The sequence below is a fragment of the Lissotriton helveticus genome, chromosome 9 (genome assembly GCF_964261635.1).
Source record: "Lissotriton helveticus chromosome 9, aLisHel1.1, whole genome shotgun sequence".
Lineage (NCBI taxonomy): Eukaryota > Metazoa > Chordata > Amphibia > Caudata > Salamandridae > Lissotriton > Lissotriton helveticus.
In genome coordinates this window covers 601,052,490-601,077,245 of record NC_136070.1, presented here as the reverse complement: position 1 = coordinate 601,077,245, position 24,756 = coordinate 601,052,490, and the positions used below count along the sequence as shown (strand labels likewise).

Below are 24,756 nucleotides of genomic sequence, written 5' to 3'. Positions count from 1 at the left end.
TTACGTTTCCATGTTTTGCTAGGAAAGGTAGAGGATTCCACCTTTGATGGGTGTGTGCACAAATATACTTTGACCATGCGGTCTTCCACGAATTACTCAACATCTAATGAATTCACAAGTTTTCCTTATTCTTTATAGATATCCTTTATTTTCTTATTGGATCATATTCGATTTTTCAAATATTTCATAAGTGTACTGCGATTTACTTCATCACTCCACATATACCCAATGCATTTCGGGTCATATGGGACCCTTCATCAGGGGTCTGTGTACAGAAAAAAACAAGGAAATATTGAGCCAGCCTTATACATAAATCATGAAACAATAAATAAGCTGTCAGAGCCAAAATAACACTGTGTGAGTTTGGGTAAGTCAAACAACATATCACAGTCATGAATCAGAATCAAGGATACTGGCGATACTGGCACATAACATTATTGTCAAAAATGAACCTAAAATCTGTAATTATCAATAGCCAAAATCAGGGAGGACTGCTGCGTGAAGAAACAATATATCCTACTTAAAAACCGTAAACAATATAACATGTTATCTAACTAAACGAGAATCACTTTGTTTAAACTTACGGAAGTGTAACTGAAGTCGGATACAAATCCTCAACCAATCCAAATCGCGCTGTGAACCTACAGCAAATGCTCATTTTTAACTGGTCTGGTGATTGGGCCAAGTTATGTCACGTGATCACGACTAGACACGGAAGCCGAAAACGGCTGATTAAAGGAAAATAACGATCTTAAACATAATACGGTGTCCACATTCCTATATATTGAATCATGAAAGTAATGTGTGTGTTGAGGAAAAAAAGGCAAATATTGTAAATAACATAAAAAATAGGAATTCATTAACCAAATATATAAGTACCTCGAAGATGGCTGACACTAACATTAATGTAATGTTTATCTTGTTCCTGTTATTGACTGCCAGTGAGTGTAAACTACCTTAGAAATCTCTCATTCTGTTATTTATGCTATTCACGAGGTACTTATATATTTGGTTAATGAATTCCTATTTTTTACGTTATTTACAATATTTTCCGTTTTTTTCCTCAACACACACATTACTTTCATGATTCAATATATAGGAATGTGGACACCGTATTATGTTTAAGATCGTTATTTTCCTTTAATCAGCCATTTTCGGCTTCCGTGTCTAGTCGCGATCACGTGACATAACTTGGCCCAATCACCAGACCAGTTAAAAATGAGCTTTTGCTGTAGGTTTACAGCGCGATTTGATTGGTTGAGGATTCGTGACCGACTTCAGTTACACTTCCGTAAGTTTAAACGAAGTGATTCTCATTTAGTTAGATAACATGTTATATTTTTTACGGTTTTAAAGTAGGATATATTGTTTCTTCACGCAGCAGTCCTCCCTGATTTTGGCTATTGACAATTACAGATTTTAGGTTCATCTTTGACAATAATGTTATGTGCCAGTATCGCCAGTATCCTTGATTCTGATTCATGACTGTGATATGTTGTTTGACTTACCCAAACTCACACAGTGTTATTTTGGCTCTGACAGCTTATTTATTGTTTCATGATTTATGTATAAGGCTGGCTCAATATTTCCTTGTTTTTTCTGTACACAGACCCCTGATGAAGGGTCCCATATGACCCGAAATGCATTGGGTATATGTGGAGTGATGAAGTAAATCGCAGTACACTTATGAAATATTTGAAAAATCGAATATGATCAAATAAGAAAATAAAGGATATCTATAAAGAATAAGAAAAACGTGTGAATTCATTAGATGTTGAGTAATTCGTGGAAGACCGCATGGTCGAAGTATATTTGTGCACACACCCATCAAAGGTGGAATCCTCTACCTTTCCTAGCAAAACGTTTCAACACAGTGTTCTTAGACAAAACACTTCGGGAGGAGTTGCACAGAAATTAAAACGGATGAAGTAAAGACACTAAATAAGTTAACTTAAGAGTGCACCAACGGACCTAGTAATATTATTTACATTTCCAGGCATAATTCTTATTGGGATCATTCTGTGCATTGAACATGACTTTGAGCACCAGTTCCATTGTACCTCATGCCAGTATAGCACAGTAGTGTTCTCAGATTTTAGACCCCTCTGTTTCATCTGGAAAACACTGTTGGAGGAACTCCACTCGCAGTAGTGATGCAACTTATTTAATAGCAATTATAACAAATTGAACATCTTTACTAGTATATAGTAAATGCTTTCTATGACTATGCGTGCAAACACAACCATTTTAAAACGTACTCGTAGTTCCCTTTTCTTAATATTGCAAATATTTTTTTTCTTGCTATTATAAACTCGTCAGCTCTGTGTGGCTTACATCTATTCTTTGAAAAATGGGTGATCAATGGTACAAATACATTAAAAAGTTATTTTTTATTTATTTATGAGGTTCTTCAAGTATGGACAAGGTCGCAAGGGGTGACATAGCGCTGTACAGAAGAATCAGGAGGGAATCAAGGATAATATGGTCTACACAGGGACATCAAATAAATTATCATAATAGACATTAAATAAAGTCAACTTATTCCAAACTGGAACAACAAGAGGAATGCATGTCTGCACAGGCAGCTTAAGAAGAAGGAATGCAAGTAGTTTAAAAATGCATAAAGGACAGGAAAAATCCCCGAGTGACAGCAGAGGGCAATCCCGGGCATGAAATGCAATTATAAGGGAATGGTGTGCAAGTTAAATGCAAGTAAAGAGCATATACTGGTCTGCAGATATCCTGGCAATTACAACATGGCATCAGGCAAGAATCATAGGTGGACACTTTGATAAGGAAATTCTTTGAAGCCTGGCTGGAATGAGCATTCTGTGGTTCATACAATGGAAACTTACAGACTGCCTGAGCATTACTTGAATTGAACACGTTTTCTGGATTGACATTCATTACGCTTTCACCCCAAGTTTTGCTTACAAGAGCGGAATCTGACAGAATACCCATAAAAACAATGTAATTAATTTCCAATGTGCTGCTGCTTCTCCATTTATGGAGAACTTTCTCCAATACTTGTTTTCGCCCTGTAAACCTTTATAGTTTATAGAAAACCTTCCTGCCTGAAGGCTACAAATGCTCACCTCTTCATGAATTTGATGGCATCCCCCTGTATAGGGTTATGAGAAACTAGGCATATAAGGACTGCAAAGTACTGCAGAGGAGGTAGTTATATGGGAGGGAAGTCATCTGGAAATAGGGACTGAACTTGCATGGTATTCAGTGCAATTAACAAATGGAAAGTTTAGTATTTTTGCTCCTCTATTTATTGGCAAAGGATTCTTGTGGACATTTTTCTTATAGCTCTGTTGGAGCCCATGTCCTATGTGTAGTTATCTCTCAGAAACTGAGGTGTTCCATTCTTATGATTCTGTTTATCTGTCTTCCGTTCCTCATGGTAGGACTGATGTAATTAGATTCCTTTTCAAATTAGGGTTTTGTTGCTTGCTAAGGTATTGGACCATCCATGGTTTTTCATTGTAATTTGCAAGGAGCCGTAAATGTTGAAATTACTTGCCTTTCAAATATGTATTTTCTGGTTATTTTCTCCTATGTTTGTAGTCTTTTGTCTTAAATCTATGATTATTAATCACACCACTCTTAGTTATACTAGTATTTATGTAAATCTAGTACTAAAAGACTGCTTAATAGCTTCTGAACTTTTATACCATGTTTACCATATTATTATTTGTTTAGTATGTGTGAAGATCTTCTCAAATGTGTTTTCTTCGATGTTGGTTAAACTCACCTTTTTGGGTGAAGCATTTTTCACATTCAGGACATTTGTATGGTCTCTCTCCTGTATGAATTCTCATATGTCCATTGAGGTAATCTTTCCGACTGAAACTTTTGTGACAGAAAATACACTGATAAGGCTTTTCACCTGTATGTGTTCTATAATGCTTGATAAGATTTCCCTTTTGAAGAAAGCTTTTCCCACAGTCTATGCATGAATATGGCCTTGTTCTTGAATGTGACTCAATATGTCTAACAAGCTCGTCCTTGATACTGAAGCTCTTATTGCATTCAGTACATGAGTATGTTGTCTGATTTTGCTGCTTGTTTTGGACACCACTCGGAAACTGTGAATTACCATGATCGCTTTCAAATTCAGAAGATATTTCTTCTTTGGTTCTTCCATGATGCAAACTAAAATGTTGTGCATAGCTAGAGCTATTATCAGTGTGAGTGGTTTTTCCTCCACCTTGCTCCTGGTAACTTTCTGACCACAACTGGTTTCCGGAGTTTGTTGACTTTTGAGGGCTGTGTAGCACATTGGCTTTGGTCTTCTGTGCTGTAGCTTTACAGGTTGCTTTTTCTTTGTTACATTTTATGAGTTCTCCCACTCTTTTATTCCGCTTCATGCACAAATCACCTGCTGTATTGGAATGAAAGAGATTTGTTAACATTTTCTTATTGAACATGTTCCCTAGAGAGGATATTTCTTCCAAACAAATTATCTTAGCAGCTTTGTGTACAATGAGAACATTGCATTCTCATGTAGGATTAGAAGTTGAGATTGTGACTAAACTATTTAATTCACTTTTTCATCAGATACCGCAGACATGATTTTCTTGTGCTACGTCTTTCCAATCAAAGTGCTCAAATGTATTCATGCTGACATTCATCTCCTCCTAAATACAGCACAGAAACTGATCTCATCGCTGCCACAGACGACATCTCATGATCCTAGACAGAGGAGACACACGGCCCTCATCCTCCTGGACCTCTCTGCAGCATTTGACACGGTCTCCCACCCCAACTTCATTCAACAAACATGCAACATTTTAATCCAAGGATCCACTCTTCAATTCCTTTGTTTCTTCCAGACTGGCAGTACCCAATCTGTCGGTCTGGCACCTTTCACCGAAGAGCTCCCCCACCCCCTAAAAACTACCCCCAATCCACCCACCCCCTAAAAACTACCCTGAACACCCCTACCCCTAAAAACGATCCCAAATCCTCTTACCCCCAGCAAACTACCCTGAAACTCCCCACTCCCTAAAAACTACACCGATCACCCCTAAAAACCACCCTGAATCCCCACCACACCCCATAAAACTACTCCAAACCCCTCCTACTCATTCTATCCTCTTCTCTTTCTTTCTTTTCTTTTTCAAGCCCATCCTGAACATTAGACCGACTTTGCCTTTACCACACACATGTGTGGTTAATGCAAAGTTGTTTTTCAGGCAAGCTGTTGTTAGGCTTGCAGGGTTCCAGAACTCGCGGCTCTTGCCTCGTTGTTCCAGATGTTCCCCCTGAAAGTGTGCTGGGTCCAGCTAACCAGGACCAGCACCAGTGCTCTTTCCCTTAAACTGTAAATGTACTTTTATACCGCAGTAAGGCCCTAGTATATTGTACCAGTGGTGCCCGGAGCAGGAATTTAAAAAGGACATTAGGGTTGCTGCACAGATTGTGCCACCCTGAGTGACTTGAGTAAAACCAAAATGCGCAGGTCTGCCATGTCAGCCCTAAACGAGTAGATTTCCTGCTCGAGTTTGACCCTGCACACACCATGTGTGACAGAGTCACCTAACTCTATCTACTATATGTCAGTCATCCCTAAGGTAGGCATCTTATAGCCCTGGAGGCAGTGTGCATTATATTACATGTGTAGAAATAAATGTGCAAGCATATATTGCCCTGTAGTAGCTTTCTAAATGTAATTCTGCAGCAAGTGACCCACCCTCCATAGGATAACATGGGCTGGACACTGGGCAACCCCAGATGTCCACTACATTATGGAATAGTCGCTTTTCTTCATGTTTGTTATCAAACACTGTGCTTTTTAATCCCTGACATAATGGTGGTGTCAAGGTTAAGACAGCAAGTAACCGGGTAACACTTTAGACAGTGCCCACCTGGTCTCACGACTTGGTGGCCTTTTTTGAGTGTCTGCTGCCAAGACAGGGATCTGACCTCATACTGGGGAGTGTGTGGTGCTTCCAGAGGACAGAGACAAAGGCCTGAATGTGCAGGAGGTGACACCCCCGCCCACACGGGACGGCAACTGAACGAACTATCATGGCAGTGAGCCTCAAATTCTTCACCAGTGCTATGGAACAAAGGAAGTTGTTTCCCACTCAAGGACAAAGCCTCCTCCTGCCCCAGGGCACTGTTTTTCGCAGGCAAGAGGCATACACCTCCACAAGGGTTACCACCCCTCTAGGGTGTTGCAGCTGAGGACCACGACTGAGGATGGTTTTGGCTATCTTGAATTTAGACTAAATATCAGTGTCTGGCTAATTTTAGTAACATACCCCACAGGAAATGCTCACTACAGGGGTGGAATAGCTACAGGACTAGATGTTAATTGGCTACTATTCCTACTATACCAGGACGCCACAAAGAAAGACGCTAAGCTCTTTATCTGGAGCAGCCACAGTGCACCAGCTGGATTGCGACTTGAACAAGGAAAGAGACTGGTTCCACAAGGAAGGCGAACCCCTCTACAACCTCCAGACTTCACAAGAAATCACTTAAGCAAAAGGAACTAGACCCCTGCAGTCGGCAGGCACAAACTGCTAAATCTACAACCTTGAAGTACTGTCTGCAGAGCCATCGGGTACGGCCGCTCAAAGTCACTGGGCAGGTGGCATCTGGGAACTATACTCCCAACCCTCAGCGAGGCTCAGCTTTCTACACTATTCCCTTGGTCCTCTGGAAGAAGATTTTCTCAACCGCAGAGCTTCTGGGTACCAAGTCTAGCTGGTGGTCTGTCGGGTTACTATGAGCTTAATTTGAGGCTCCAAGGGGAGAAATTCAACTGCACGAATGACTAACCACCCCAGTGGCTCCACCGTAAAAATCCTGCATTTGTTTTCCCCCTCTCTTGGCACACCTGTCAGCATCACGGATAGCCAAGAGCACCACTGCACCTGAGTCCCCAGAGCCGGTGGAGTCAATTTGCCTTGAGACTCCTGGTCCAGGGCCAGCTTCTTGCTTGAGTTCCAAAGATTTTTGCTCAACACAACCTGCAAGTACCTTTTTGCTAAGGTAGCCATTAAAGACTGCAAGCTTGAATGACAGCTCTGTTTGACAGCTAAAGTGCACCTCTGCATCCTGTTCTCCTGAGCCAGGGGAAATTGTGCTAGCTGTTGTGAACTGGTCTAGGGACTCACAAGACCTTGAGTGGGTTCGATTAAACTCATTCCCTAAGTAACCGATTGCATATATGTTTTTCCCATTGCCCGCAACAGTAATGTTTTTACACTGCTTAATATTGAGTGATTTAATGCTTGGAAATCGATAACTCTGGTTATCATGTATGTATTGATTTAGTTTTGATATCTAAAAAATATAAAAATCAAAGCTACTTTTATAAATTGGTGTCAGATTTCTCTCGAATTGTGTCAATTACTTATCATCCATGTTGGTAATGTGAAATGCTAAACACGTTGTTGCAGTAGCCTGTCTGCTCACAACCCCTGTACCAGGATCTAGAGAAGGTGTACTATATAGTAGTCGGGTCAATCTTTGTGTATTGTGCTAGTATTACATGGTAAGGCACCCCTACAATACCACATAACACTTTCATTTAGTAACATACATGTACTGTCATCTAACACTAAAGCTAAATGAATAAAGTAGTTCCCGAAAGGTGAGCAGTTCAAAGACACAAGTAAAGAGGATAGGATCAAGGGTAGGGGACTGAGATAAGAGGGACAGTGCCATCAAATTAAAAGCACATAAATGACAAGAAGTGGCAATAAACCCAATAGACGGTAACCAATGGCAGATGGACAGGCTTTAAGCCCAGTGTAAGTAGACAGCAGATTTTTTGCAACCAGAAAGATCAGTTGTTTCGTTGACTTGACTTAAAAGGAGTGGAATCCATTGCAGCAGATGATGTTTTTCAGAAGCCAAGAGCAATTTGCAACCCCAAAATACCACCACATCTTTGGTATGTAAAGGTCAACCCTCTCTTAGTCACTCCTGTCAGAATCACATGACAAGCACACATAGGCAGCCGCAAGGCTGCATGCAGTTCTATACAGAAGTAAACAACAAACAACACTGTAGGAAAATTGAAATGGGTGACCAGTCTGCCATACAGTAACAGAGACTGGGGGCAAGCTTTCAGGATATGACTGCTCAGATGGTCAAATGCTATTAAATGCAGTAGAGTTTACTCACCTCTGGGAGTACTGATGTTTCCTATGTTTTTAATCTCTTGATTCTCCAAGAAAGACGACTCCTCCTCTTCTTTAATAATACATGAAATAACATCATGTCCTGTTGTTAGAAAGATAAACCAAATGTTAGAAATATTCTTACTAGTCCTCTACAACTTAATTAGAGCCATCTACCAAACTAGGTAAATATAAGAGATAACATGGAATGAACACTTAACACAGAGGAATAAGAGTAGTTACTTATAAAGCAACAAATGAAAAAGGGAAAACATTATTTATCTACTTTCATGAGAGTGTAAGGTTAGAGGCCCTCTGCTCTTACCTGCACTGGGCTGGATTGTACATTCACCTTCATCATAAGGATGTGCCATCAAAAAAGTCTTTGACTCATGCTCCTTCTTCAAACATGTGTCAGTACTTCGTATATAGCCTGGCAGACAAATATATATATTACCCACTTCACTGTAATTATTAGTTACACATATAGTGTATCTAGACATTTAATAATCATTTCAAACAAATGTTTCCAGCAATTTATTATGGATATTATCCTTTCGTAAATATGTATCACGTTTTGGGACCACACCTATCATATACTGACCCTTTACAAATTGTTCACCTATACAAACTGCAGATGCCACAAAAATGAGAATATTGTAAGTGCTGCTGGCAGATAAAAAAAACAAGAACTCTTGAAGAAACTGCAACAGTACAAAAATAACATACAGTTCACATATGTAGTTTCCTCTGATGGATAACTGTGTTGTGTTGACTTAAAAGTCAATCAAGCTTTTTCGGTTTTTGAACAACGAAGTAAATAAAAGCAGTACAAAATAAATAATACATAAAAACCACAAGAAAAATACATAGCTGCTTGAAATGAACATACATTAAAAAGATACACTAAGATTTAGACATAGGGGTTCATAAATAACTAAAATTTTTAAGTTTCATAGCAGATTTTAAAAAATAAGCTACATTAAAAATTATATCAATGGTCAACAATAATTTTTTTTTAAAAGGTGGGCTGGATGCACCTCGGTGAACTGAGCCCTTTTCAGCAAAGGAATTAAATAAAACATTAATTGGTACAGAATAAAAATTACAAAACATGATAAAGTGCAAGGTGTCCCAAGGAGACACACTGTTCGCACGTATAGGCATCAAGAGTATGTGCATCCTATCTGCTCTGTGGGAAAGTAATCAAATAGTGCAAAAGATCCAGCCTGAATCTAGTGAGTAAAAAGCAAACATAAATACTCTTTACAACTGAAGGATAGGGCTCCATTGTAAGAACAGATTTCAGCAAAATATATCTACGCACCTGGGGCCAACTGAAGTGCAGCTTTTTTCTGACAGCAATCCCAAGCATGATATCATTATATCTTGTCCAATTACGATCAGATTTCTCTGTGACCTCAGCGGTGTAGATCAACCCTGCCTAGGCCTTGCAAGGCCTCCTTAACATACTTGAGCCAAGGGATATGTAGGGAGTGATCAGGGGCAAGGCACTCTTTCAATATCCCCATATTCAGCTTGATTTCCTCCTTAGACCAAATATTTATCAAGAGAAGAAGGACGAAGTATCATTATATCTGTTACATAACCAACTCCCAATAACTCATGTGTTGCAAAATTTGAGACACTTTGGGGGGGGACACCGTAGACGTCTTAAGAAAGTATTTTTTACTATCTGCAACTAGTTCAATTTGGTATATACCTAGATGTCACTCAATGTACGATCTTTGATATCAATTTGGCCTGATAAATCTGCAACAGTTCCCTAATGGGTATTCTAACCATACTACTGTGTTTACTTTGCCCTTATAAAACTGCATTTTCCCATCTACCATGGGCTCTAGCTTAAGGACGGGTCAAATAGTATTCCCAGGTATAAGAAAGCCCTAATCATGGGTAATGTGTCTGTCCCAAGAGGAAATTATTTTGTTTTAGTTGTACGAGGAGGACCCATAATCATCACATAGGATTTGCTGATGTTAACCGAAAAATCCAAGTTATCAATGAAAGCTGCAAAATAATCCAGCAGGCCCTGTAAACCCCTTGCCATGTTGGCCATTAAAACTGCATCATTTGTATAGAGAAATAAGGGCAAGGGTCGAGATCCAACTTGTGGACAATCAACATGGGAATCTATCAGGGCCTGCTCCAGTTAGTTTACATATAGGGAGAATAAAAAAGCGGCCAAGATGCATTCCTGTTTCATTCCTCTACCAAAAATAAAACAACAGGTGTATTCCACGTTATTTGAATGGTGCACTAAGGCCAAAGTGTTAGCACGGAGATCTCTTAGAAAATACACTATATCTCAATCCACCCTTATGGATAACATTAACTGCACAACTTGTCTCTATTAACCCTGTCAAATCCTGAGGTGAGAGACATAAAGGCTAAATTCTATTCTATTCTATGAGCACTTGTATAGCGCATGGCTACCAATAGTCATTCCAGCGCTGTTAGTGCAGCACAGATGCGAAAGGGGAGTTTGCTGCGAACCGTTGGAGAAGAGTCAGGTTTTCAAAGATTTTTGAAAGGCAAGTTCCTTCCCAGTTGAATGGAGAGAAAAAGGGAGACTGTTCCACAACTTAGAAGCACTTTATCGGGCAGATTGCTCTCCTTATTTTGCTTTCTTTATAGTAATGGTCTTAACCAAATGGGCATTAGAGAAGCGCAGCAATCTCTCGGGAATGTAGGGAAACACCAGTGGCCGAATGATCGAAGGTGCTTTGTCACACAGTGCCCTGTGGGAGATACAGAGTGATTTGAATTTGATCCTTTCGGTCACAGGGAGCTAGTGAAGGCTGTAGGGCAAATTAATGCTCAGGATATTGTACAGTAACTGAGCAGCAGAGTTATGTGCTACCTGAAATTTCTTTATTCTGGCTTTGAGGGCTCCCAAGTAAAGTGGGCTGTAATCCAGGCTAGAGAGTGTGAGGGCATGGACTACCATCTGAGGTGGGCCGGGAGAAGGGCGAGAATTTGCCATAACATACTCAACATGCCGTAACATGTAGCACCAAGTTTCATGGCTTGGGAGTCGAACTTGAGGGACTCACCCATCCACATTCCTAGGCCCTTTATGGTTGATTTGGAGCAGGAGGGAGACCAAGACAACTCAGACAGCTTAAAATCATAGAAGAATTAGGAGTATTGCCCAGGAACATGAGCTTAGTTGTGTCTCCATTTAATTTGAGACAGGAGCTCTTCATCTTTTTGGTGACTGATAAATGAAGCAACTGTGTGTTTACTTAAGACAAAGTACAAATTTAAACATTGGTCTGATGTCGATCTCCCTGGCAGAAAACCATGCTGCACACCGGAGAGGATATTATATTTCTCAGCTCACAATACTAACCTGTCCAGAAGGACACACCCTACCACCTTAACTACTGAGTCTATCAGGGATATGGGCCTCTGGCATTGTGGGTTGTCCCGGTCCACCCTTTTCAAAATCAGGAACGACGATAGAAGCACCCCATGACTATAGAGGAACTTCAGAACTGCTGCATTCAAAGTTTGCATCAAGACGGGAGCGCAAGCCTCTATATTATTATTGTTAGGTCTGGTGGTATACCATCTGGCCCTGGGGACTTGTTCTTTGATAAACCTTGCATATCCTTCTTGACCTCATCAAGTGTAAACAACAACTTGGGAGTACCTTCCACCAGGAATCCTCCATTATCATCATTAGAGGGGAGAACACTGCTATAAATTCCTTCGAAATGGGAACCCGAACTATATTCTGTGATGTGTGAGGCGAGTGCTGCTATGTCATTTGGAGCACATAGGGGATTTTTAATAATGCTCCCGAATTTGGCACTACATCTCAACATGCTTGCTTCGGGTAAATTGCCCAGTGCTGTATCTCTTAATGTATTCCTACGACTCATAGTTTCCACCTTATATATTTTACGGCAAATTTAATGAGGGTGGAATTCCTGGGTTTAGTATGTATGGCACAATTTAAATGCTTTAACGCTTGGAAACACCATTTTTCAAACCATTTTGGTACCATGAGACGCTGTTTGGGCACAGGAAAAACGAAGAGGGTTGAGACAGTGTGAGAGACCGAATCAAAGGCCCCCATGCTCTCTCTGGGATCAGAATGAATCATCAGGCAGGTCATGAGCTTGGATTCTCATCTTGAGTAAAGGGATTCATGGAAACTTTAGGGAACTACTTCTGACCACCTAAGTCTTCTACCCTAGCTAATTATTTGGCAGGCGGTGCTAACTACTAGCAGGTTCTTGCGCACAGCCTTATGCCAACATAAGGATAGGCAAACAGGCTTGTGGTTGCTGAAGGGGCTCTGCGGAGATGTGCTATCTCTAATATGAAGAAAACTGGGGACTGAAACAAAAATAAAATCAATAATTGTATCGCTCCCCCTCCCTGTAAATGTGGGATGCATACTTAAACCTTCGGCTTAGAATATTATCAGGGGAAAATACTGGGTTAAACTCATTCAAAATCCTGTTTAAATTCGGGCCTTGATAAGAGTGTTCAATATGAGGGCTAGCCGAAAGCATGCAACATTGAACACTATTGGCCGCTGCCAAGGGTTCCCATAAAAGATGAATGTCAAAATCACCGGCAAGCATAAAATTTGCCCCCGACTTGTTAGTACCTTTTAGCGCATGAAGAAAGAAACCCAGAATATGAATGTTGCACACATCAACATTAATGGATTTAGCATTATAGAAATTCACTAACTCAAATTTCACAGACCCTACAAAAGAACATGATAATGTCTGAAGTGTAGGACCTGCTTGAGACTCTAGCGAGAATGATAAAAGACTTATGCCCATCCAGGAAAAAAACATTAGTGGTAGCCCGTGTTTCCTGTAGACGAATAATTTCAAATCTACCGATAAAAGTTAACCAGTTTTCATCGTGGAATTTGGCTGAGAGCTCAACAATGTTCAGTCTGATTAACTGGGGCATCTTGAAGTTTGAGTCAGAATGGTTGATCGCAAAAGATGCGGATGGGACCCGGATGGTGTTATTCAGATAACCCTGCCCTGTCAGTCATTCGCAAACATTAAGGGAGCTCAAAGGGGCACAGCTATTGGAGATGTTCACCTGTAAGATAACTAAATAGTCCCCACACCAATCCTGGGAAAGGGGCTTTGATACATGCTGGCGGACCAGTTCCAGTGCCTCTGGCCAATAAAAGCAGGCCAAGGGAAGTACCACAATTGCAGTAGAAATATTGGTGTTGTGTGTCTACCAAATGGATGCAAGGATTCTCCCCCGACTAAAGGCTTTTAAAAAATGTATTGGTCTCCTGCAAACATTTTCTGATTGTTACTGATCCAGTACACCCTTCTCAAATGGGTGATCCAGCCACCAACTTGACCACCCAAAGAAGAGTGCAGCCCCAGCGAATGGGTAACTTTATTCTTCAATTGGAGAAAGTTTTCTGAAGCATATGGTGTGAGCGGGGGAACATTGCCAAGCACCACAACATAAGGGGTAGTCTCTGGAGGTAAGTTAATGACCAAATCATTGTTAAGAGGGGGCAGGTTTACAGGTCTGGAAGTCAAATATCTGATGCTAAATGTTAAGTAAAGTATAGACATTTCCCTTTGATAACAACGCTTGGTTTGCAATTTACTAAAATAAACCATATGTTAAAGTTTTCTACCTATAATCATAATTAGAAATATATATAAACTGATCTATCCTACTTGGATCAATTTTTAGCCCCTTGAGTTAATAGTTGGTAGTGCACCATTGAAAGCAATCATAACTAATGAGTTGGGCTAGATTTATACTAAGGGCATTATTATGAGTACGGTGGTCCTCAAGACTGCCGTACTCGTAGTTGCAGTCTGACCACCGCCATCACTGCGGGTCCACCTGCAGTATCTTCAGTGTGACTGTCTGACCACCACAAGACCTCCGTCTTCGTCAGGATCCAGGATCCCACGGAGGTGGCGCAGCGGACGGGGGCAGCAATATGCTGGCGGTGCTGATGCAGCACTGCTGAGCATATTACGAGTTGCATGTCCACAGCCCATTTCCTGTCGGTGAACGCACCATGCACGCAGAGGCAATTATGGGGGCCCTAACAGGGTCCCCTGCCGCTCCTGGGCTTGGGGGTGCATGCAGGGGAGACACATTTTGTCCTTCCCTGGAATTGTAGCCCCGTTCCTGCACGGTGGGGCATGCACAGCATGGTGCATGCCACATCGTGCAGGAATGTGCTGCATGTGCTGTCACGTCAGGGTCTGCTGTTAAGGCTCTTATACGAGCCTAACACAGCTGCCGCCATAAGACCACCACAGCACCACCAGCTCGACCTGGATTCCACTCTGAATCCGGCAAGCAGGCGCACCACAGATTTGGCGGTCCTCCTGCGGATGCAACGGTGCCAAAGGAGGACCACCAAACTTGTAATCAGGCCCTAAATATGGATAACTAGATTGGGCAATATTTGGCCATTCTTAGTTGCAAAATTGCTCAAGCTCTGTCCACTTCCTTGCAAGCATCGACAGACAGTATCCTTCAATTATGCAGAAAATTTTCCATTGGATTTAGGTCGGGCTTCTAACTAGGCTACTCAAGAACATTTAGGGTCTGATTTTGAATTTGGCAGACGGAGATTAACCTGTCGATATGGTGAAGTACTTTTACCGCCATACTGAGGGCCTCACCCGACAAATTTAGAGATGTCCGCCAGCCCAGTGGGCATCTCATAACATTGGCAGGGACCACTATCATCTTGGTCCGTCTCAAAGTATAAAAGGTTAGGCAGACGGCTCTGTCAACATGACGGTACGTGCCCATCAAACGTTTAACATGTTTTTGTATTTCCAAATACAAAATCCCAAAGCGAGATTTTGTTTTTGAAAATACAAAAACTAATGACCATCACTCCATGGAAGTTGTCTCACAGGGTATGGAGGTAACTTGACAGTTTTCACTTCTCCTTAACACCAGGTTTTACCCGGTAGTGATGTAGAGGGTTTCCAATATCCCTGATAGGCTCTGCACATTGGAATAATATACACTATAGTTTTGACATAGGACTGAGGTCAGTATGCCTCTATCAAGTATATTAAACTTAATTACTTGTGTGTGCCAGCTAACTCAGAGGTCAATAGAAACTTCTCGAATGAACAAAAAGCGATTAGCTTCTGACAAAGCATAAACATGACAACTTTGTTTCCCTTAGAACCGGAACAATATCAGAATCGTGGAAACAATAGATAACAGTTTCACTCAGTAAATCGTGCATGCTTTGTTTCTACAGAGTTGCACAGAAATAGAGAGATGGGCGTTTCAATAAAAGGGTTTACTGAACAGTTTTATTTCTCGAGCAAGAGATATGAACTGCTACAATCGTAAGACAGAATGCGAAGTATAATAAATACAGCGTTAGCAGTAAGATAAAATAATACTGCAATAGCATGGTCTGTAGCTACAACATATATAAAAATACATACATAAATAACACAGGTTAAAATACTCAACTGGTGCTTCTAAAATAATCCTACCCCAGTGTACCTAACCTAAGTGTAGTGCAAGGAAAGAAGTAGGTGCTGTTTAGCTATAGTCTAGTTTAGTTTAAGTTTAGCCAAGAGTTGCCAAAAGTTTCTCTAGGTTTTAGTCTGCTCCATACCTTAGAATGAGAGAGGTTGGTATCTCTTTTCTGGGATTCGATCTCTAACACCCGCAAGGGGAGTCAGAAACACTGGAGCTGGATTCAATGCGAGGAGGATGACAGCGTCTGGTCAGTGCGTCAGTTGGGGACTTGACTTCCTTCCGAACTTGCTGTGGTGAGCGGCGTTGTGCAAGGATGTAGCCAAACTGTACCGTGGTTTGCCATGGCAAGTGAAGGTATATTTATACCTTGAAGGTGTTTAGGAATGCCAGTATTGACGTACAAGTCGGGCTTTAGAACGTCATGAATGAACCCCTAAGGAATACATGTTCATGCATAATAAATAAGTTCTTGGAGAAATCAATATCCAGGCAAGGAGAAGTCCTAAAGGCTTAAGAGTCTGCTTTTCCAAGAACTCGTTGTGACGAAGATGAACGGATGTAGTTGACCATGCCTGTATTTGGTTCACATGAGCAATGCCTAAATAAGGGCTGTATTTCTATGCCTGAATATGGGCAATGGAAATCTATATACGGTATCTAAATCGACACACAACACCCACTCCACTTTCGTATGAACGACATTATTAAATCCGAAACATGTTAAACATATCTAAAATAGAGTATCGCATGATTTGCTAAAACATGTCTAAAAACATATTTCTGAAAAATGCATCTAAAAGTATTGCTATGCATAAAATGAAATGGTGCTGTACATATTAAAGCAATGTAACATTCCAAGCATATATTTACAGTGAAATGCTAAATGAATGAACATACATATATACATATGCTGAAATAGTTTGTAAATACAGAAGAAAAAGCCGAAACCATTTCAATTCAGATTACATAAATCAATTGTTGTTGACAAGGTTACATATTGTCTCTGGAATTATTCAAAGAATTATGTTCTCTATGAATAGTACTACTACAAAAAGATTACTTGTGCCGAAAATGAAAAATACAAATTTGGAGAAAAAAAATTAATTATCGGAAAAAAGTTCCAAAGTTAGTTTCTTCTGTTGAAAAAATGAAGGCCAAATTCAGAGTCTCACAGTACAATGTGTGCCAAAATCAAAAGTCAGTGTTTAGGGCTTGCAGAAAACATGAAACCTTCTATTTCTGTAGACAAAAAGTCATCTATCATTGTAGGTGAAAGTTGGAATACCTCGTTTAGAAGATCAACTGCACATAGATCTGAACTATCGCCTTCAGCATTGGTCGCATCAGCAATGTTCGTATCGGATGTTACCTGCGCGCCTGTTGTTTCCTCTCGTACCTCAACAGCAGCAATTTGCTTCTGCGAGATCTTAATGAATGACGTCATCAGGATTGGTAGCCGCTGGGGACAACACAGAGCATGGGCCGTTACAGGGTCAGGCAGAGTATCGACATCCATAGCCATGACTGATGGGAGTCTTAGACAGATGTCTAGCACGCATTCTTCACCGCATAACAGGCAGCGTAGAACAGGTAAGATGCAATCTTGCCAGATTGGTCTGAATAATGCAAAAACAACAGTTGATGGACAGAATGCAGAACAATGAAATACATTCACCCCAGTGCAGACATCTGGGCCTAAATCCATCTTTTTTTTGCACTCCACACCACCCCAGTTCAGACATGGCCATATGCAAATCAGCCTTGACCCTGTGCCTCATGGGAACAGTCCAGCCCGAACTGCCAAGCCATGTCTTTCCTGGACGGGACTCAAGCATCCTAGGACCAGTTTCTGGCTATCAGCCGTCATCAGCCAGGATAGCTTGACTCCAGTGGTGTGGAGAGCATGGGACTCACGTCTGAGCATACCCATCCCACTCGGGGTGACAAATGCAAAAACAACAATTGATGGACAGAATTCAGAACAATGTCATACATTCACCCCAGTACAGAGATCTGGGCCTAAATCCATCGTTTTTTTGCAATCCACACCACCCCAGTTCAGACATGGCCATGTGCAAATCAGGCTTGACCCTGTGCCTCATGGGAACAGTCCAGCCCGAACTGCCAAGCCATGTCTTTCCTGGACCGGAATCAAGCATCCTAGGACCGGTTTCTGGCTATCAGCCGTCATCAGCCAGGATAGCTTGACTCCAGTGTTGTGGAGAGCATGGGACTCACGTCCGAGCATACCCATCCCACTCAGGGTGACAAATGCAAAAACAACACTTGATGGACAGAATGCAGAACAATGTCATACATTCACCCCAGTACAGAGATCTGGGCCTTAATCCATCGTTTTTTTGCACTCCACACCACCCCAGTTCAGACATGGTCATATGCAAATCAGCCTTGACCCTGTGCCTCATGGGAACAGTCCAGCCCGAACTGCCAAGCCATGTCTTTCCTGGACCGGACTCGAGCATCCTAGGACCAGTTTCTGGCTATCAGCCGTCATGAGCCAGGATAGCTTGACTCCAGTGGTGTGGAGAGCATGGGACTGACGTCTGAGCATACCCATCCCACTCGGGTGACAAATGCAAAAACAACAGGCTTGTAACCCTGACTTCACCACGGCCACGCCGGAGGGATTTACAAACATTAGACATGACAGACGCATGAAAAAAGGAGGAGGCATAGCGATAATACATCGCGATAACTACATCTTACGAACGGAGCCCCTAACTACTAGTACATGTGAAGCAATTAACTTCACGTTCTTTACTCCATACTCTAGTTCATTTAGAGGGGTTTTGCTCTATCGATCCCCGGGTCCTCGCTCAGCATTTTTATCATCTCTGAGCCACCTCTTAGAGCCTATAGCAGGAGAAAACAATTTCACCATCATAGGTGATTTTAATTTCCATCTGGACATGTGTGAAGATCCAGATACAATCACCCTCCTTGCTGAAATGGAAGCAGTAGGACTAACTCAACTGGTCCATTCTCCAACGCATTCGGCGGATCATACGCTAGATGGAATATTTTCCAATCTCAACTCTCTTTTTATAGAGAAAATACTTCCCCTTACGTGGACTGATAACGCAGCTGTCGGTTTCAATATCTGCCCTCCCAATCCTTCGCCTACCACACCTTTCAACACCAACACATTTAAATCATGGAAAAGTATTAACCTTGACGACTTTAATTATAAACTACACATGATACAAGATATCAACACTTCCAATCCAGTATTAGATGCTGCCACCTACACCACCTGCCTTCAGAGTATACTTGATGCTACAGTCCCCACGAAAAAAAGATCTGTTAACAGAACATCTAATTCAGCCCCTTGGTTCAATGAGAGCCTTAGGCTGGAAAAGCAGAACTGTAGTCGGCAAGAACGCAAGTGGCGTAGAAATTACGATCCGAATGAAAAACCTGCTATAAAGAGAAATTAAGCAAATATAAACAAATGATTATTAGGCAAAAAAGCATATACTACAATAATCAAATCGAGTCAGCACAAGACTCGGTTAAGCAACTTTACCAGGTTGTCGCCCACCTTACAGGACAGGACAAAATCACCACCAAAGAGGCGTCCCAATCTATGTGCGATGCCCTCTCCATTTATTTTCAAGATAAAGTTTGTGACATCTACTCAAAATGTAATAAGCACACTAATGACATCATAAATCTCAATATTACCTCTGTTCCTATTATGAACAACGCACCTACTTTCTCTTTTAATCATGTCTCACTGATCTAGTTCATAAATTTATGATGGCCATCAATTAAGGCTCACCAGATGACCCTTGCCCTCCTACAATACTTAAATTGGCCCCTGACATCATTTGCCATACACTCTCTAAAATGTATAATGCTATGTTCACTTCAGGTATTTTTCCTTCGATATGGAAAAAAACAGTAATCAAGTCACTTCTTAAAAAAAACACTCTAGATCCGTCCAATGTCACCAGCTACAGGCCAATAGCATATCTTCCATTTCCAGCGAAAATCATAGAAAAAATCATGAACATCCAGATCTCTGAATTCATAGACGATAACAACTGTCTTGATGACTCTCAGTTCGGATTCAGAAAGGGTCATGGCACGGAAACTGCTTTAATAAAAGCATCCGACGAAATCAGAATGATTCTGGATGGAGGAGGGGCGGCGGTGCTCATAATGCTCGACCTTTCCGCGGCGTTTGACACGGTCAATCATACCATCTTGATCGACCGTGTCACAGGAACCGGAATTTCCAAGAGCGCCATATCCCTTCTGTCATCCTTTTTGGCCAATAGGGAACAATCTGTGACTATGGGCGGCTACTCATACTGCCCTTTTGCTCTTCCCTGTGGTGTTCCCCAGGGATCCTCGCTAAGTCCAACACTTTTCAACATCTACGTGGCGGACTTGGGAGGATCATTAAAGCTCATCGCCTAGCAGTTACATCTTACGCTGACGATACTCAGCTTGTCCTGGCTATCAACAACAATGGACTGGAAGTAGCCAATAACTTCCAACAGGGAATTCATGCCATCAGCAATTGGATGAGTAAAAACTGTTTAAAGCTGAACTCGGATAAAACCGAGGTCATGGTATTTGGCAAACTCACTCCTATTTGGTCCCCCACTTGGTGGCCTCAAGACCTAAGTCCTCCACCTGTTCCAGTCAACAGAGTGAGGAACTTGGGAGTGATCTTTGACAATAAACTTTCCTATATTCATCAGGCAAACTCCGTAGTCTCTGTGTCTTTTTTCACATTAAAAATGATTAGAAAATTGCTACCCTATCTTCCCATAAACACCATAAAAACTCTCATTTCTACTTTGCTAATGTCCCGAGTTGATTATTGTAATGCCCTGTTGCTCAATGCTCAGGAGCAGGTATTAAACAAACTTCAGCTGGTGCAGAACGCAGCCGCCAGACTTGTCACCAGAACACCTAAATTTAAACCAATCTCAAATATCATTCGGAAACTTCATTGGTTACCGGTGAGACAAAGAATTAAATTCAAGGCTCTGTGCATAGCCTTCAAAACCATACATGAAAAAGGGCCAATCTCTTTAACACACTCCCTTTGTCCATATAGGCCAGTTCGCACTCTTCAATCCTCCAGGGCAAACCTTTTCGAGATAGCGAAAACAAAGAAGGCTACCTGGGGCGACAGATCTTTCTCGATTGCCACCGCTAAACTGTGGAATACCCTTCCTAATCAACTTAAGAGCATCCCAACCCTAACACTTTTTCGCAAAACAATTAAAAACGTGGCAATTTAGTCAATAGATAGTGCTACTTACTAATAAATACAGATATTCTACGATCTCTGTCCAGCGCCGAGACACCTCCGGGTATTCGGGCGCTCAACAAGTTGTATAAATAAATAAAACAGTTGATGGACAGAATGCAGAACGATGTCATACATTCACCCCAGTACAGAGATCTGGGCCTAAATCCATAGTTTTTTTGCAATCCACACCACCCCAGTTCAGACATGGCCATATGCAAATCAGCCTTGAGCCTGTGCCTCATGGGAATAGTCCAGCCCGAACTGCCAAGCCATGTCTTTCCTGGACCGGAATCAAGCATCCTAGGACCAGTTTCTGGCTATCAGCCGTAAGCAGCCAGGATAGCTTGACTCCAGTGGTGTGGAGAGCATGGGACTCACGTCTGAGCATACCCATCCCACTCGGGGTGATAAATGCAAAAACAACAGTTGATGGACAGAATGCAGAACAATGTCATACATTCACCCCAGTACAGAGATCTGGGCCTTAATCCATTGTTTTTTTGCACTCCACACCACCCCAGTTCAGATATGCAAATCAGCCTTGACCCTGTGCCTCATGGGAACAGTCCAGCCCGAACTGCCAAGCCATGTCTTTCCTGGACCGGAATCAAGCATCCTAGGACCAGTTTCTGGCTATCAGCCGTAAGCAGCCAGGATAGCTTGACTCCAGTGGTGTGGAGAGCATGGGACTCACGTCTGAGCATACCCATCCCACTCGGGGTGACAAATGCAAAAACAACAGTTGATGGACAAAATGCAGAACAATGTCATACATTCACCCCAGTACAGAGATCTGGGCCTAAATCCATTGTTTTTTTGCACTCCACACCACCCCAGTTCAGACATGGCCATATGCAAATCAGCCTTGACCCTGTGCCTCATGGGACCAGTCCAGCCCGAACTGCAAAGCCATGTCTTTCCTGGACCGGAATCAAGCATCCTAGGACCAGTTTCTGGCTATCAGCCGTAAGCAGCCAGGATAGCTTGACTCCAGTGGTGTGGAGAGCATGGGACTCACGTCTGAGCATACCCATCCCACTCGGGGTGACAAATGCAAAAACAACAGTTGATGGACAAAAAACAGAACAATGTCATACATTCATCCCCGTAACGGAGATCTGGGCCTAAATCCATCGTTTTTTTGCACTCCACACCACCCCACCGTCCCTTGCTCATTTTGCGACTGGATTCAAGCTAGCCTGGCTGATGACGCCTGAAATGCCAGAAACTGGTCCCAGGATGCTTGTTTCCGGTCCAGGGAAGACATGGTTTCGGCAGTTCGGGCTGGACTGTTCCCATGAGGCATAGGGTCAGACGGATTTGCACATGGCCATGTCTGCACTGGGGTGGCGGAGTGAGCTAAATAATGGTGATGGATTAAACCCAGATCAGTTGACTGGGGGTGAGTGTTTGATTTGCTCAAACGCTCTGTCCATCATCCCCTTTTGTATCGCTTTGTTCGCCCTAAGTTGGCAGGGTATGCTCAGACGTGAGTCCCTTGCTCACTTTGCCACTGGATTCAAACTAGCCTGGTTGATGACGGCTGAAATGACAAAAACCGGTCCCAGGATGCTTGTTTCCGGTCAAGGGAAGACATGGCTTTGGCAGTTCGGCTGGACTGTTCCCATGAGGCACAGGGTCAGACTGATTTGCATATGGCCATGTCTGAACTGGGGTGGCGGAGTGAGCTATAGAATGGTGATGGGTTAAACCCAGATCAGTTGACTGGGGGTGAGTGTTTGATTTGCTCAAACGCTCCGTCCATCATCCCCTTTTGTATCGCTTTGTTCGCCCTAAGTTGGCAGGGCATGCTCAGACGTGAGTCCCTTGCTCACTTTGCCACTGGATTCAAGCTAGCCTGGCTGATGACGGCTGAAATGCCAGAAACCGGTCCCAGGATGCTTGTTTCCAGTCCAGGGAAGACATGGCGTTGGCAGTTCGGGCTGGACTGTTCCCATGAGGCACAGTGTCAGACTGATTTGCATATGGCCATGTCTGAACTGGGGTGGCGGAGTGAGCTAAAGAATGGTGATGGATTAAACCCAGATCAGTTGACTGGGAGTGAGTGTTTGATTTGCTCATACGCTCCGTCCATCATCCCCTTTTGTTTCGCTTTGTTCGCCCTAAGTTGGCAGGGTATGCTCAGACGTGAGTCCCTTGCTCACTTTGCGACTGAATTCAAGCTAGCCTGGTTGATGATGGCTGAAATGTCAGAAACCGGTCCCAGGATGCTTCTTTCCGGACCAGGGAAGACATGGCTTTGGCAGTTCGGGCTGGACTGTTCCCATGAGGCACAGGGTCAGACTGATTTGCATATGGCCATGTCTGAACTGGGGTGGCGGAGTGAGCTAAAGAATGGTGATGGATTAAACCCAGATCAGTTGACTGGGGGTGAGTGTTTGATTTGCTCAAACGCTCCGACCATCATCCCCTTTTGTATCGCTTAGATTGGTCTGAATGACAGAAACCATGTGGTATTTAATTCTCGTAGACGAGGTAAACCCAAAATTTGGACAATGAGCTCACGACACTTAATCTCCAGCAAATCTCTCTCAACGGTGAATTGGGTGTCACTGGTGATTTGGCTTGCCATATCGTAGCAGTAGGAGCAAAAATAGGATCCCTGCAACAAGTCCAAAAAGTAGTGGCAGTCTGCCAAACACAGAGTGCACGAAGTTTGGAATTATTCCGAGGACTGCTTGAAAAGGTGCTAACAGTCCTGTACACACGGTCTTGAATACATGTATAATACCGCTCGCATCAGACATGTTTAAGATACGATCTAACATTTCTGAGAAATGTATAGGGCAGTTTGTATTCAAAAGGGCATGTGTCTCGGCAGAAGTCCTTGCGACTTGTAGAACATAGGTTTCTTTGGCCGAGGCCAGTGGCACAGAGTGTTGCAAAAGAATGGCTTTCATTCTGCTTAGAGTATCAATTCGTATAGAATAGATGTTCAGTGAAGGCCATAAAGGCGACTCTCTGGCTGTCTTGGTTTGTGGAAAGAAATACTTGCATACAGCAAGTGACCCTGGATGTAACAGTCACTAGATATGGGATACCTGGCAACATGCCACAGCAGATGTGATCGTTCAACATGAGGTAATTTCCATTTGAAAGTTGTCCAAAAATTGGATCAATCACTGCAGCTGGTGAGCCTTGCAGGTGACAGGATAAGTTGGTAGTGGAACCATCGCAGGCTCTGTGTAAATGAATACCCTGACAAAGGAGAGAACCGCTTAGTGCGTTTTCACAGTTAGTACTGCTAAGAAACACTTCACGCCCCCCACTCCAACATCTGTGTGTGTATGGTAAATCCCAGGATGTATTGATGTATTCTTTACCCAACCTTTCATATTTGCCTGCTGGTATGTGTTTTAGGCAGTACTGAAAATGGAAAATTGTAGCAGGCAAAGTGATTTTACCATGTATAATCCACTCCGTAGTTTGCTTTCTCTGCTACCGTGAATGGTAATATTTCCAATTTTTCAACGCTCAGCACCGTATAGTCTGCTCCCCTTTGTGCCAGTTTGATCTTTTTATCAGTGAGATTGAATTCTGAAAACAGTGACGTAGTATTGATTAAACGCCAAGTCACATAGCCTGCACGCACGTTTTGTAGCATCTAGCCTAATAGCATGATAGAATGTAATTGAGACTGATCATGTTGCAACATGACCAAGTCTTGTTCCATGATGTCTATGGGAGAAGACACAATGCTGTCCAGTGAATATATCCTGGACCACAGAGTCATTAACCCATTGTCTACTATAGAGAGATATTTCTCTAAATTAATACGATCAA

At 42.4% G+C, this 24,756-nt stretch overlaps 1 protein-coding gene across 1 annotated transcript in view; it reads right to left on the bottom strand.

The window, feature by feature from the left end:
* Positions 1–2,150: 2,150 nt before the first annotated feature.
* LOC144781660 (uncharacterized) overlaps positions 2,151–24,756 on the bottom strand; it is a 134,151-nt gene continuing 111,545 nt past the window's right edge. Inside the window, exons 5-7 of the mRNA XM_078660628.1 lie at positions 8,473–8,580; positions 8,152–8,250; positions 2,151–4,390 (exon numbers count right to left, since the gene is read on the bottom strand). Coding sequence (XP_078516754.1) covers positions 3,726–4,390; positions 8,152–8,250; positions 8,473–8,580 — 872 coding nt within the window. The 3' untranslated portion in view covers positions 2,151–3,725. The remainder of the gene's footprint in view (positions 4,391–8,151; positions 8,251–8,472; positions 8,581–24,756) is intronic.